At 36.8% G+C, this 17,193-nt stretch overlaps 1 protein-coding gene across 1 annotated transcript in view; it reads right to left on the bottom strand.

Moving 5' to 3' along the window:
- slc6a2 (solute carrier family 6 member 2) overlaps positions 1-17,193 on the bottom strand; it is a 58,521-nt gene that overhangs the window by 18,163 nt on the left and 23,165 nt on the right. The window contains exons 5-7 of the mRNA XM_049471357.1: positions 2,183-2,321; positions 1,915-2,049; positions 729-832 (exon numbers count right to left, since the gene is read on the bottom strand). Of these exons, the coding sequence (XP_049327314.1) occupies positions 729-832; positions 1,915-2,049; positions 2,183-2,321 (378 nt within the window). The remainder of the gene's footprint in view (positions 1-728; positions 833-1,914; positions 2,050-2,182; positions 2,322-17,193) is intronic.

Below are 17,193 nucleotides of genomic sequence, written 5' to 3' on the forward strand. Positions count from 1 at the left end.
TTGGTGGAATAACCCTGGTTTTTAAATCACAGTTTTCATGCATCTTGGCATCATGTTCTCCTCCACCAGTCTTACACACTGCTTTTGAATAACTTTATGCTGCTTTACTCCTGGTGCAAAAATTCAAGCAGTTCAGCTTGGTTTGATGGCTTGTGATCATCCATCTTCTTCTTGATTATATTCCAGAGGTTTTCAATTTGATAAAATCAAAAAAACTCGTCATTTTTTAAAGTGGTCTTTGATTTTTAAAGGGCTGTATATATATATATATATATATATATATATATATATATATATATATATATATATATATATATATATACATTGCAGAAATAGTATACAGAATGGAACTCTTGATATTTGTCACTGAAACTGGACTCCACTGAGACGTGTGTACCTAACCATGACACAAGTGCCCTTATCAGTTGGACAGGGGCAGATGCTTGGGGCTCATTCAGTCTGACATGCTCTTTGGAGAATGACACAAAGCAGAGATCCTATTGGCTGGATGTGAGCAGAAACCTGGTAGCAGCTGTAGCGTCCAATTCAATTAAGCAACAGCTCGGAGGAGACCTGGAGATAGCGATCGTTTACCTGCACTATGCTGCATTTAGTGAACCAGTGAATAGGTGTGCATGAGACTGCCTGTGCTGCTGTTTACGGTACAGCGCTGGTGATGGAGGCCATGATATCTATACCCGGCGCTTTGTATCAGAGCTCTATCTTACCTGTAGCAGTTATTTTCAAATTTATTGTAGCTGGCGAAGGCGATAAGGACTCCAAAACCTGCCCCCAGAGAGTAGAAGATCTGAGTGGCAGCTTCAATCCACACCTGCAAAATACAAAACCAACTACATTGCTGAGAGTGACAGGAAAGGCTGCAGTATATATTTATAGACTGGGAACAGGATGTAATACACTAACAGGCCACTTATTAGAAATAATTTGATGATGCACAACCCTTTAGCAGGTTCAGTTTGAAACATAATCTCAAAATAAAAGCTTCAGAATTATGATGATACTGAGTAGCTTGACCATTCTAGCCTTCTGCACTATGTAACTCTGGTGAAGCAGACAGGATATAGCAAGCAAGAACTTTGTATTGCTTAGCTTGTCCTGAAATGCATGTGTAAAGCATGTTCTTTAAAAATGTCTAAAAGCATGAATGACTGTAGGCATGCCAAATTTAGCAGGAGCCCTGCAGGTATAACTATCAATTAAACCAATTAAATTCTAATTAATTTAATTAATAAAATCTATTAATTTTTTTGTATAATTTTATATTTTTTTTTCCCATTTTCTACACAAGTTACAAGGCCAGTTACCCAACCCACTCATTAGGACACCCCTATCACTAGTGATGTACCGACACCAGGAGGGTGAGGACTAGGACATGCTTCCTCTGATACATGTGAAGTCAGACTCCACCACTTTTTGAACTGCTGCTGATGCAGCATTGCCGAGTAGCATCACAGAGCTCTCGGAGGAAAACGCAGCGACTCAGTTCCAATACATCAGCTCACAGACGCCTTGTGATGTGCGACATCACCCAAGGAGAGATAAGTGGAAAGAGTGCTATCTACCCACCCAGAGAAAGCAAGGCCAATTGTGCTCTCTCGGGGCTCTGGTAGCTGATGGCAAGCTACATGATCAGAATTCGGCAATCTCCTGATCATAGTGGCAGTGCTTTGCCCGCTGGACCACTCGGAGCCGTATACTTGTACTTTCAGAAGATACTTTAGCTTTCAGATAAAATCAATCATAGGTATTTTAAATATAATTGAAAAGACAGAATTCACCTTTTCGGAATGAGAGAAATTCAAGCTACAGTCTTAGACATTTTTTAATAAATTGGGCACTCTAAAAATAATGCTAACTTGTTAAATTATTAAATGAAATTATTCAGAAACTCACTTGTGGATTCCTCAGCTTATTGAGGTCAAAGTTGAGGTATTCACGGATTCCGGTCATAGCACCAGGAAGAGTGATGCCTCGGATCAGCAGCACAAACAACACAATATACGGCATGGTGGCAGTGATGTACACCACCTGTAGACATATACAACATAGCACATATATAATAAGAAACGTCTTTCAATTTAAAACTGCTTTTTCAGTTTTTCATAATGAATGAACCAATAGGAAAACTGTTGACTAATGACTGTAAAGAAGATTTTACTACCTTTCCAGAAGATTTAACGCCCTTCCACAGACTGAAGTAAAGAATGATGACCACCACCACAAGGCAAATGACGAGCTGCCAGCGAGGTTCTCCAAGGTCGTGGATCCCCTGACTCTCGTGGAAGCGCAAGACTTCACGTCTAAAAAGAGAAAGAATATGGGCCCTATTTTAATGATCAATAGCCTGTGTTAGATTATGCATTGCACAGCTTGATTTAGGCAGTGTCAGTGTTTCTTTGGTATCGTTAGGGTGCAAAAAGTACGCCTTGTTCGGTTCGAAACCAATCAGTGTGCCAGTCGTCATTCCCTTTAAGAGGCAGGTGAGCTCTGACTTTGGCACATTGGTATCTTAACAGTGCAGCATTTTTGCACGTCTCATCAGAGAATACTGACCTGCATGTTCACACTGTGGAGGTATGACAGCAGCTTATTTAAAGCAACAGCAATGTTATTTTATTTTTTATTCTGTTTATTGTTGATGTAAATGCGGGATTTGCATCCATTTGTAGATTTATTCCAAAGAATAAAAATAGACTGTTGACGGGGTGTAAGATAGCAACGAGCATCGCAACACACCTTTTGTTTCACTCAATATATTACAAGACAATTGTCCCCAATACAATACAAAACAGCATATGTGTTCCTGAAGAGGATAAAATATTCCTAAATTAGCAAGAACCAGGAATTAGGGATTTATTGAAGTTAGTTTAAAAAAATGACAACAGATATTCTTTACTGCAGGTTTACCCTATTAACAATTTGATTATTGTCACCATATGAAGTAATGAAGCAGTGCTTTAGTTACTTTAGTAAGTTTAATTGGGGTTACAGTCTATGGTCACCTATATTTCAATAAAAATATTTATATATTTGATTAGTCGAAATAATTGACAATGCCGATTAATTAAATTTCTTTGTTGAATAATCATTAAATTGTAACAGTACCACATTACACAAAGTGCTGTGGACATAACTGCAATGGGAGATGGGTAAATGTCTCACTCACACAGGTTTCAATCAACTTAGTCTGTGTCTCCAAAAGTGCCCAAACACAACAGAATACATATTTGATCACTAAATATCAGCAATATTAGATGTTTAAACAACATCTAGGCATTTAAAATGACCTTTGAGTCTCATGTTCAGCTCTTTCTATTATTTTAAAGATGTAGAACATGACAGAAATAATCGTTGACTAATCGACTAATCAACTAATCATCTAGTCGAAAAAATATTCATCAGATTAGTCAACTACCAAAATAATCATTGGTTGCAGCCCTAATTTGACGCCACATATCAATAGCGTATTGCAAAAGAAAACTATGTGAACTATATATATTATAATATTAAAACATTGAGCCTCTTTTATGTTCAGTACTACTTTTTTAAGTGCTATTCTGTTAACTTTTTCACTGTACAAGAACTTCACAAGCTGTGTGTGCAAAGTTTGTTGTATAATTGCCTATTAAAGTACATAAAGTAGCTGAATGCATTCATTATAAGCTGTGTTCACTAACATTTGGATTTATAGTGCTTTTTTTACTGTATTCAATGACAAAATGAAGAAGTCTTCCATACAAAAACACAAACCATTCATCAGCAGCTTCAAAAACAGAAAGACCAGATGCTAATTTGCTAAAACCACAACCATGAGTCAGCAGTGGTCTGGAGGGAAGGTTTATACACAGATGAGACGAAGATAAACCTCCACTACGGAGATGGGAATCATGTGCGGGAAAGAGCTGAAAGTATCTGAAGCATGCTACCACGTGGAAGAACAGAGTCAGGGTTTCTGGAGATACGTAGCAACCCCTGGAACCTTCCCCCTTACATCCACTCATGCAGGGGCTCACTTTTTATTGAGAGTGGCAGAAGCACTCCACGTACCAAAGCATATGTTCTACCTGTTTAAAGAGAACCGTGCTCCATTCTCACTCTGCAGCCAGGAAACGTCCAGCACACACCGCCAGCGTAACCGTCAGGGGAACGTTCAGATATGAAGTGATTACATGGGAAACTATTGTACTCGCCAAATCAATTTTCCAATTTGCATCCAATCAAAGATGCATCTCACTACTGCAAGAGGAGACCACTAGTTTCTCAATGCTGAAAAGAGCTTAAAAATACTTGGAATGAAAGTTTGGAACATAATAACAGTGTCAAATAACAGTAAACGGCACTATTACTGTCATTACCAAAGGTGTGAAAAATATATAGAAGTATACTGTATATGAAAATGAAAAACACTTATCTCCAAAACAGCAACTTTACAGGAAAGAGAAATAAATTACAAAACTTTCAATGGAAGTCAATGTAACAAGAGTTTATTTTAGGTCATTTTTAAGAGTCTCTATTGGTCAGTTCATCAAGAAATTTTGGCACAGTGTAAAGGACAGTTTGTCTGTTTAAATTGTGTAATAAACTAAAAATCGACAAAAATGGAGATAAGTGTTTTTCATAGGACAGCAACGATATATTAGGGTTTAAAATCAATATACCTGTAGATGTTTAAGTATCAATTAAAGCTTTTTATCTAAAAGTAAAAAGTGTAAAAGTATTGGTTTAAAATTAAGTATAAATCTAAAAGTAAACTAAAAGTAAAGTGGAAAAAATGCCATTAAGAACAAAAGCTTAGACCATGACACAATTTGTCTAAAAGCCATAAAGTATATAATGCTTAACTAAATAAACTGTTCCTTTAATTGAGATGTTTCTATGACATAAACGATGGCATAATTTCAGACATAAAAGAATGTTCAAGAATACATTTATTTATTTATTTATTTATTTATTTACAGAATTAAATTGCAAACCGATGGTAACCTGTGTAGTAGGGGCAATATTTGAAAATGTTCAAATATTTTTTTTTTTGCAACAAGCAAATCAATAAAGCTGGGACAGTATGCAAAATTTAAATAAAATAAAAATGTAGTTTTTAAAATTTATTTCCAATTTTCTCAATTTCCTCAATTTAACTAGGCCAATTGTTCCACTCATACAGCCGATATATCCACCATCACAGGTGATGCTACAACACAAGGAGGGTAAAGACTAGCACATGCCTCCTCCGACACATGTAAAGTGTCCTCCGCCTCTTTTCCAACTGCTGCTGATGCAGCATTGCCGAGTAGCATCACAGCGCACTCGGAGGAAAGCACGGTGACTCGGTTCTGATACATCAGCTCACAGATGCCTCGTGCTGATCGACATCACCCTTTGGAGTGATGAGGGGAAAGAGCGCCATCTACTGTACCCACCCAGAGAGAGCAAGGACAGTTGTGCTCTCTCAGGGCTCTAGCAGCTGATGGCAAGCTGCATAAACGGGATTTGAAAGTGCATGCTTTTTCTTGTCAATAAACATCCATTTTAATAAAAGGCAACAAAAATCTGGAAGAGGATGTTGTACTAATTAAAAAAAAGGATAGCAATTTCAGGGTCTAATAAGCAAATATGACAAGAGGTTTACCAATCTATTTCTGAACTTTTGTGCTGAAAATTATGGATTTTTTTTTTGTAAAATGTTCCTCAATGTAAAATTGCAACTAAGGGTAAGACTAAGGTTGGTATCCCACCATCTACAGTGCGTATAATATCATCAAATGATCAAGAGAAAGACTTGTGGTCAGCATTGGAATTGCAAGGATGCTGGTGATCTTTGGGCCCTCAGGTGACACTGCATTAAAATAGACATTATTCTGTACTGGAAGTCATGGGCATGGGCTGACTGGATAACATATTTAAAATGTACAATTTTGATTGATCCAACCACAATATTTACAAACTATTGCCTATTCTGTCTAATTCTCTGGTTATATAATGTCCTATCACCAGAAGCTGTACTTTGGAAATTCTGGTAAATTTGTGATTGGAGTGGCACTCCTGAAGTAAATTCATGATTAGAGTAGCACTGCTAAGGTAAATTCTTATCAGAGTAGCACTGCTGAGGTAAATTCATGATTAGAGTAGCACTGCTGAGGTAAATTCATGATTAGGGTAGCCATGCTGAGGTAAATGTTGTTGTTTTTTTGCTTTGTTGGTGCTTTCTGAATATTTGTGCTGAAATTATGGAATGTCTTTTAGTAAAATGGGGTCACTGGGAAACACAAATGACAAAACACATTTAAAATGTAAATGTTTGATTGATTCAAACACAATATTTACTAAATATTGCCTATTCTGTCTAATTCTCTGGTTATATATTGTCACCAGAAGCTGCACTCTGGAAACTCTGATAGTATCTTTGGAAATACACTAAGACCTGACTGCAGATTTTGGCTCCTACATAAGACTCATCTTTGTTTTCATCTGTGTGGGGTGTCTGCAGAGGAGAAACTGATTCTGTACTTTATGGCTTCAATTCTTCTTCTCTGTCAATACACACACACATATACTCTCTCCCAAAACACACACACATACACACCCAGCCCCCATGACAGTGTCCTGAAGCAATCTGGCAGGTCTTGGCTTAACAATAAAGCCCCGCGGACCCATTTTCCTCCCTTAGGTCCTTTTCAGGCTGGAGGTGGAGAGGCTTTCAAAGGTTCAAGAATTTTTATGGTTTCATAAATACAAAAGTGTGAAACCTTCCAGAGATATACAGTATACGGCCTCACCTTTCCTGTGATAAATTTCTTCTCGCTGCCTTTCGCTTTCATAGCAAAGTCTCACAGCATAACTTTATCCCCACTCCCTGTGAGGAAAAATCTGCAGTAAAAAAAAATGCTAAACATGGCAGTCTGGGTGCTTATACTGTAGTTCAGTGTTCCATAAAACTGTAGGATGGACAAAAAAAAATGTAAGACCATTGTTCTTAAATAATAAACAGCCCCCTATAGGAACATACTGCATACTTCTGCACTTCCTTCCGACGTAATAATCAAAAACAGGAATGTGCAAAAATGTTTCCTTGCATTTTCCTTGCCTGGTTTATGTGTTAAAAAGTTTGTTGAGTGATTTTTAGATTTAGGATACTTCCACTTTAACAATCCGAAAAGTCAGTACACAATCACATGCCAAAAGTCATGGGACAGCAGAGAGTAAATTCTGAAATTCATTCATCATTCATCATCGTCAACTCAGGAGGTGTCTTGTGAACGCACTTCTACACCAAGTTGCTGTAAATAACTAACATAACTTCCACAGTGTGTATTTTATATGATGTGTATTGGGAGTACATTATCAAAGACATTCATTCATTATTTTATTATCAAACACAGTGAACAGAGCAAGGAGTGGTAATGATTGTGATCGGCACCTGACTAAAACCGTCCTGCTGAGGTAAATTCAAGATCAGTATTAAAATAGCACTGCTGAGGTAAATTTGTAATTAGAGTAGCACTGCTGATGTAAATTTATGAGTAGAGTAGCACTGCTGAGGTAAACTCATTAATAAAATAGCACTGCTGAGGTAAATTTGTAATTAGAGTAGCACTGCTGAGGTGAATTCATGATTAGAGTAGCATGGCTGAAGTAAATTCATGATTAGAGTAGCACTGCTTAGGTAAATTCATTATCAGAGTAGCACTGCTAAGGTAAATTCATGATTAGAGTAGCACTCCTGATTAAATCATAATTAGTATAGCACTGCTAAGGTAAATTCATAATTAGAGTAGCACTCCTAAAGTAAATTCATGATAAGAGAAGCACTGCTGAGGTAAATTCATGATTAGAGCAGCACTGCTAAGGTAAATTTGTTATCAGAGTAGCACTGCTAAGGTAAATTCATGATTAGAGTAGCACTGCTGAGGTAAATTCATGATTCGAGTAGCACTGCTGAGGTAAATGTATTGTGCTTTGTTGGTGTTTGTCCTCCAGGGCACCTTTTTATAATCAAAGACAATCATTCATTCTTTTATTATCACCCACAGTGGACAGAGCAAGGAATGGTAATGGTAAGGTGAATTCATGATCAGAGTAGCACTGCTGAGGTAAATTTGTGATTCGAGTAGTACTGCTGAGGTAAATTCTCGATAAGAGAAGCACCTCTGAAGTAAATTCATGATTAGAGTAGCACTGCTAAGGTAAATTCATGATTAGAGTAGCACTGCTGAGGTAAATTCATAATTATAGTGGCACTGCTGAGGTAAATTCATGATTAGGGTAGCCCTGCTGAGGTAAGTTCAGGATTAGGGTAGCCCTGCTGAGGTAAATGTTGGTTTATTTGCTTTGTTGGTGTTTGTTCTTCAGTAAATCTTTACTAAATGTACTATTCTATAGTGCGTAATGTTCATTTCAGGTAAAATGGATAGACTTGTGACTTGTGTTTTCATTTACAGCATTAAATAATGTTACTTCACCAGAACCACTCCGTGAACCGTGAACACCTGGGGCGACAATAACTGCAGTGTAAACGCCTGCTAAATCACTTTTTTTTTCACAAAATATGATGAAATCATCCTTTCATAATCTGAAACAGTCTCCATCAGTCCTGGGCAAACTTTCCACATCTATCGTTCTTCAGCATGGTCACTGACAGTGCATCATTTCGTCATAGCTTTTTCCATCATTTCCCATCCATGTACCCCGATTTATCTTCCGAGCGGGGTTTATGGGCTCCGTCACACTTTGATGGTATCAAGCCATAACAGAAAAGACTCCATCTGGATCTGATTTGTAGGTTTGTTGGTTGTAGTGCTCTCATCTGGGATCACATGGCTTGCACCACATTTGAAAGCCAGAGGGACTCTGGGAGCTGCTCGGTGGCACAAGATAAACTCGCGAGGTGGGCTCGGTCTGATCAAAGCACAGCTGCAAGGTCCGCAGGAAGCGGGCAATGAAATCGATAAAGACAAAAAAGAGATGGGCCCGAAGGACCCTTCTGGGTTCTGGAGATAAGCAATCGCCCCTCTTGGCTGGATCTTCTGGGGAGCACTTGTGTAATATCTCACGTTACCGTAATTAGACAGATTACGTCACGGAGGCGACCCGTGCCACTGGCCTGCGGTCTGACCTTCGATCTATTGTCTGTGTCCTTGTCTGAGCTTCTAACCTCAGAATGTCCATTCTCGCTCTTCGCACACAGATCTCCGCATTCGATACAACCGCGCTTACGCAAGAACCGTCTCCAGTGTCCCCCTTCAGGCCTCATAAAGAGCACAGTTCTCCGTGAGGCAAGCGAACGGACGCCTGTGATTCCAGCCAAAAGAATGTTATTTTAAAGCGCCTCTTTCACAAACGCACGCCGCAAATGTAATCGCTAATTTTACTGACTATGGGTAATTATCAAATCGACTGTCTCCTATTCTCAGCGAGTAACGTTGTATGAACGCTATCCATCACGGGCAAGCGGCGAATGGAAAACAGCTGTTTCAACACATACGACATCATGTGATCTGGTTGAAACAGGCGATACTTTACATGGAAATCGTAAAAAGAACCTACGAGGAATGCATATATATATACATATATATATATACCTTATCTGTACCCCTAATATTACAGAAACATCATAACTGAGCCTGGAACTGGACCAGAGTCTCCAGTATTCGATATATTTATCTGGTTGGAGTATAAGGTACTGATGTCAATCTGAGAAAGAAACCAGACTAGTCAATCAGGTGGTCTGTCTTATGGTACCTATACTATACGTAGGGTCAAATAGCACATAGTTTCCAAGTAGTGCCATTTTTTACATAGGGTTCCTTACCTGCTTTATCCACCTTGTAGATAAAGTAAAGTTAGAGATAGAAGGTCTGAATTTGTTGTACATTTCACTTACTTGTGGCCTGAGTAGCACTACAAAGGTACATTTACGATTAAGATCTGCCCACAGACGTAAATTTGTGAAGAAAAAAAAATTGCATTGCTGAGGTAAATTCATGATTAGAGTAGCACTCCTGAGTTAAATTAATGATTAGATTAGCACTTCTTAAGTAAATTCATGATTAGAGTAGCACTCCTGAGGTAAATCATGATCAGAGTAGCACTGCAGAGGTGAATTCATGATTAGAGTAGCTCTCCTGAAGAAAATTCATGATTAGAAGAGCACTCCTGAAGTAAATCATGATAAGAGTAGCACTGCTGAGGTAAATTCATGATCAGAGAAGCACTGCTGAGGTAAATTCAAGATTATAGTAGCACTGATGAGGTAAATTAATGATTAGAGTAGCACTTCTGTGGTAAATTCATGATTAGAGTAGCACTCCTGAAGAAAATTCATGATTAGAAGAGCACTCCTGAAGTAAATCATGATAAGAGTAGCACTGCTGAGGTAAATTCATGATCAGAGTAGCACTGCTGAGGTAAATCTTGATCAGAGTAGCACTGCTGAGGTAAATTCATGATAAGAGTAGCACTGCTAAGGTAAATTCATGATTAGAGTAGCACTGCTGAGGTAAATCATGATCAGAGTAGCACAGCTGAGGTAAATTCATGATAAGAGTAGAACTGCTGAGGTAAATTCATGATTAGAGTAGAACTCCTGAAGTAAATCATGATCAGAGTAGCACTGCTGAAGTAAATTCATGATTAGAGTAGTACTGCTGAGGTAAATTCATGATTAGAGTAGCACTCCTAAAGTAAATTCATGATTAGAAGAGCACTCCTGAAGTAAATCATGATTAGAGTAGCACTGCTGAGGTAAATTCATGATTAGTGAGAAAAGTAAAAGACAGAAGCTCTGAATCTGTTGCTACACAGTTTACAGTGTTGGTCATCTTCAAGTCAGTCCTTTATGAGTGCCCACCGGATGCTGCTGTTGTTTATTCATTGTTTTAAGTCTATTAAAACTAGTTTATCTTGCTTTTGTTGCATTTTGTTTTTCGCTCTCTTTGTGATTGGCTGTTGGCAGCTGGGGTCTAAAGTTTAGATGAGTGGGTTCGGAACCAGAAGGTCACTGGTTTGATGCCCTAGACCGGCAGGAAAGGGTGGGTGGGAGTTTGCACAGGAACGGTGCTTTTTCCACCCTCAATATTTATGGTTAAAGTGACCCTATGCAAAGAACCTAACTCCAATTAAGTTATGATGTGGCTGTTTATTATTCTGTGTGCAAGTGTCTATTCACTGCCCTATTCATCCTAGTGTATGTGTGTGTTCCTTGTCACAAGGCCTGTCTCGATTTTTTTATTATTATTATTATTATTATTGCAATAAACAATATTATTGTAATTTTAAGATCAATAAATGCAATTGATACAATGATATATAATAGCATAATAAAGCAATAGAAACTTTTAAATGCAACAACATTTTAATAAACATAGTTTGGGAAATACAGCTCTGGAAAAAAATAAGAGATCACGTAAAGATTATGAGGTTCTTTGATTTCACCAAATTGAAAAATCTGGAAAATGAGTGATCACAAGCCATCAAATCAAACTGAACTGCTTGAATTTTTGCACCAGGAGTAAAGGCATAAAGTTATCTAAAAGCAGTGTGTAAGACTGGTGGAGGAGAACATGGCAAGATGCAGGAAAACCAGGGTTATTCCTGTCCTTGTTTTCTTTGCATTATGTAAGGGTCTGAACGCTCTGCATCTTTTTTGTTTTTTCAGCCATTTCTCTTTTTCTGCAAATTAATTCTCTAAATGACAATATTTGTATATGGAATTTGGGAGAAATGTTGTCCGTAGTTTATAGAATAAAACAACAATGTTCATTTTACTCAGACATAAACCTATAAATAGCTAAATCAGAGAAACTGAAGTGCTCTCTTAATTTTTTCCAGAGCTGTATTTACTTTTTTCTTTCACCTACTGCAGTCCACACTGTGTGAATGGAGTCGCAGTTATTGAAGCATTGGACTGCCTAAAATACTGTTCAATGTTATATGCGAAGAAACATAGAAATAAACAAAATAGTACAATATTATTAAGTCGATAATTATCGTGACAGACCTATTATTTACTGATGAGTTACAGTACAATAGTATTACAATAGTAATAGCTTATTAATACCTGCTAGTTAGACACTCAGAACTTTGTGTGTATCATGTTCTCATGAAAGTGACCTCACAAGTTGTAACAGAAAGCAGAATTTGACAGAAAGCTATCTCAGCTGCAGTTCTTCAGGACAACACCCAGAGTTATTACCCCACAGGGACCCATCACATTAAAGCCAAGTCATGCATGTCATTTAACAGGGAAACAAAAGCGCAAACGTTACGCAAAATGTGTTTGTCAAGTTTGTGGTTGCTGAAAAATGGTGGCAACAGGGCTAATTTACACTTAATGCAGTGGAAAGAAGCTGCATACTCACACAGCTTCAGATTCAATGAGTCAGATCAAACATAATTAAATAATTTGACCAATATAAATCAACTCTCTCCACTTGTAGACAGTTAAAAAAAATCCACAACTACCCTTTGCACAATGATGCTCCTTGCAACCTCATACCAACAATGTATATTTATCTTCAAGTTGGTGGGCATTGTGGTCTGGAAATGAGATGTGTTCAGGTAAGTTGCTGGCATATTGCTATCTTGGTAACAGTCGACACAGACGAGCCACTGACTGAAAGCTATCTAGACAGATGTCAACAGCCAGACATTTATTGCTATCTTGGCTCGTCTATAGATCACAAAAATAAGACCATTATAGTTTAATTCATTGAACCAGCTGCATGTGAGAATTGGATTTCCTTACTTCTTGACTCCTACTATACTTGAGAAGTATACTTTGCCCAATAAGCCACCTCTAAATGACATGCTTTACACATGCATTTCTGGACAAGCTGAGATATAGAAAACATGAACTGTACATGTACTGACATGGTAGAATAATAATACAAGATTCTACATGAATAGCATTGCCCTACATGCTTCACCAAAGTTACATAGTGCAGTTATTCCCAGAAACATAAATGTTATATTGAATAGGTGTGAACTAGAAATATTCCTAGAAAAATAATGCACATCATATTGAATAGTTGCAAATTCCTAGAAATATTCCTAGAAAAATAACGCACATTATATTGAATAGATGTGAATTCCTAGAAATATTCCTAGAAATATAATGCACATTATATTGAATAGATGCAAATTCCTAGAAATATTCCTAGAAAAATAATGCACATTATATTGAATAGATGCAAATTCCTAGAAATATTCCTAGAAGAATAATACACATTATATTGAATAGATGTGAATTCCTAGAAATTTGCCTAGAAAAACCATGCACATTATATTGAATAGATGTGAATTCCTAACAATATTCCTAGAAAAATTATGCACATTATATTGAATGGATGTGAATTCCTATAAATATTTCTAGAAAAATTATGCACATTATATTGAATGGATGTGAATTCCTAGAAATATTCCTAGAAAAATTATTCACATTATATTGAATGGATGTGAATTCCTAGAAATATTCCGAGAAAAATAATGCACATTATATTGAATAGATGGGGATTCCTAACAATATTCCTAGAAAAATTATGCACATTATATTGAATGGATGTGAATTCCTAGAAATATTCCGAGAAAAATAATGCACATTATATTGAATAGATGGGGATTCCTAACAATATTCCTAGAAAAATTATGCACATTATATTGAATGGATGTGAATTCCTAGACATATTTCTAGAAAAATAATGCACATTATATTGAATGGATGTGAATTCCTAGAAATATTCCCAGGAAAATAATGCACATTATATTGAATAGATGGGAATTCCTAACAATATTCCTAGAAAAATTATGCACATTATATTGAATGGATGTGAATTCCTAGAAATATTCCTAGAAAAATAATTTTACATTATATCGAATGGATGTGAATTCCTAGAAATAGTCCTAGAAAAATAATGCACATTATATTGAATAGATGGGAATTCCTAGAAATATTCCTATAAAAATAATGCACAGCAAATTGAATAGATATGAACTGACATGTAGAATGTTATATTATCACATTTATTATTTTTTAAACACACACACACACACACACACACACAGACACACACACACACACACACACACAAAATAACATAATTTTTGTGTATTGACAAGTACCTAAACACCTAAACTCTACGTCTACCACAAGTCTTCTTGCTTAACTCCTTAACAGGCCAGGATTTTTGTCAATTGTCTGCCTGGTATTACACCAGTAAATCTTGAGGATTTCTATTCAAGCATTACATTAAAATATTTTATGTTTGATAAGAAACATTACTGAAAATCATAATTGTATTTGTAATAGAAAATATAAAAAATATATATTTAAAGAAATATATATTATATATATATATTGTATTTTCCAGAATACAAATCAAACAGTTCATGTCCTCCAAACCTTTTGATTCATTATGTTTGTCTAGTTTTTACATCTATTTTAAAGCATGCAGAATTTGAGTTGATTCCTGTTACTGATATGGAATTATTAAGTGGAGTAGAGAGAAAACATGCAGCTTCTCTAAGTGTCCTGTAGGAGATTTCAAAGCCTTGAAATTTTCAAAATGTAAAGAAGTTATTTTACTGCAGAAAAAAAGGGTTTTTGTATCTCTCTCTTCTGTAGCCTGTATATAAAACAAGCATTTTAAGCGCTTAATTTGTTTTATTAAAGCATCACAGATGCTTTACAGACCTTCAACACCTGTCAAGATCCTAGCGCAGCACTATATCTCTAATCACACACTCTTTATAGTGCCAATAGAGGACCACAAAATCGACACGAAACACCATGTTCCCTCAATAAGAGCGCACACAGCTGGGGACCCTGACTATGCCAAAGGTTATCTTGCGGTAAGCCATACGCACAGATACATTACACAGAAAATAACCCTGGGGTTTCCTCCTGACTACTAACCTGTACAAACAGTGATAACAACAGCTTTTCTTCTCTTCAATCAATACTCAGCTCTTACAGCTCTCTGAAAACAACCCAGCCAGAAGATCCAACTAATGGAAGCGTGATTCCTTAAAACTGAATGACTGAATGGTACTGGCACAAATTTTGTCCAGCTTTTCTTCTCTAGTGTTCCTTTTTCTCTCTTTCTCCTGTCTGAAGTCTTTTCAATTCACTGTCAAAAGCCAAGTATATCTGATTACCCAATTTCACAAATAACGCATACACTCTGCCAGTAAAGCTATTACAGAGTATCACATTTACCACACATATCTGCAGGCTGGAAGAGTGAGGATGTCCGGTAACACACTGCAAAACATCTACACCTCTGCTTAAGAAAGATATCTGTTTAAACATCTTTAGACATGCTGTGCATTAAGCTCCTAAGGGTCTGGATGTGGGCCTACACTTCACTTTATAATACACTTATAATACACATGATACATTTATAACAGTTCTGGATAAAATGTACTGCACAAGATAGGCATTTAAGGTTAAGTTCAACATAAGCATTGTCCACTTGTATCCTGATAATCCTAAAAACAGGTGGAGATTTTTAAAAACTCTGTTTTTATTGTTTTTGTGAAAATGCTTATGGCGTCACGTCAATGTCATAAGTCAGGGGTGCAAAAGTATCAGGTGAAAAAAAAAATTACAAACTGTAGATTTACTTCAAACGAGCCCAAATGTGAAAGTTGCGAGCAAAAAAAAAGAAAATTGTATGCGCACTGAACAAAATATTTTTTCTTCTTCTCTGGTGTTTTTTTCTTCTCAAATTCACAGTTGTCTTTGAGAGAGTTAGCTAGCTATGCTAAAATCCAAACTTCAGCTCTTCAGTCCTTTTTTTTTTGCTCTCGAATTCCACATTTGCGCTCGTGAGAAGTAAATTTACACACACAAAATGTTAAAACACAGGATAATATTTTTCACCTTACAATTTTGCGTCTCCAATTTTTGACATTGATGCAGAGGCGCGCAGACATAGACATCTAAAGCACTACCAACTCTGCCCTTTATCAACCAAAGTGCCCTTTTGAAATGATCTTTTTGAAAACCTGAGCGATTAAAAACGAGTGAAAACAGAATGCCCTGAAATCAGCTCACACACACCCGACCTTGCGGTCGTGCGCAAGGCACACTAGATGTGCTGCAGCAGCAGTTCAGTTCAGCGAGTCTTCAGCACAGCACGCACAGCAACAGATAGGCTTCTTCTCCCCCGTATCCCACCAGCCAGGTAAAATACACATCAAGTAAAATCGTCCCGTTTGCCCTCTAAACCCAACCTGAAATCAGTTTGTTGTGCAGTAAAATGTCTCATACAGCACCAAACTACTAAGCATCTTTAGCTGACTGGTCACCAGATAAACTAGCCGCTCTAGCCCAAATCAATGATAGATTTTTTTTTTATAATGAAGTGTTCCACGTGCGCTAAAAAGTTCCCTCCCCCCCCCCCCATGAGCATTTGCCCCCCAAAATGTCTGTGCACGCCACTGTATTGATGTGACGCCATAAATGCTGTCCTCACAACGCATGCATATTTCTGGTTGAATCTAAAACACCACCTCACTCCCTATATGGTGAACTACGGTAATAGTCAAAAGTTTGGAAACACCTTATATTTAGGTTTTCTTTCGTTATTTTACAATGTTCTGCATTGTGAATTTATGCTAAAGTCGTCTATGAAGAAAAACACATGAAATTATTTAGTGAACAAATAAAATGTTAAACAAACCAGAATATGTTTTATATTTTACATTCTTAAAAGTAGGCACCTCTTGCTTAGATGACTTAGATGTTTTGTGCTTATTGGCAAATTACTTATTCATTATAGTAAACAGCAGTACAACATTTGATTAATGTTCTAATCCATATTATGGCAAGAACTACTCAACTAAGTAAAGAAAAAAATACTTTAAGAAATGAAGGTCAGCTAATTAAAAAAATACTTTAGAACTTTAAAAAGTATCTTATGTGCAATCGCAAAGACCATCAAAAATCGTATGATGAAACTGGCTCTCATCAGGCCCAAGGAAAGAAGGAACAAGTGTTCTCTCTGTTAACTGCACAGGATACGTTTAAGTTCAAAATACCAACCTTAGAAACCACAAATTATCAGTGGTTTAACACTTTGTTTAACACTTTTAAGTTAGTACATGATTCCTTATGTTTATTCATAGTCTGAATGAATTCAATACTCATTTACAATGTAGGGGGGAAAAAACATTTGC

Source organism: Astyanax mexicanus, chromosome 23, assembly GCF_023375975.1.
Source record: "Astyanax mexicanus isolate ESR-SI-001 chromosome 23, AstMex3_surface, whole genome shotgun sequence".
Classification (NCBI taxonomy): domain Eukaryota; kingdom Metazoa; phylum Chordata; class Actinopteri; order Characiformes; family Acestrorhamphidae; genus Astyanax; species Astyanax mexicanus.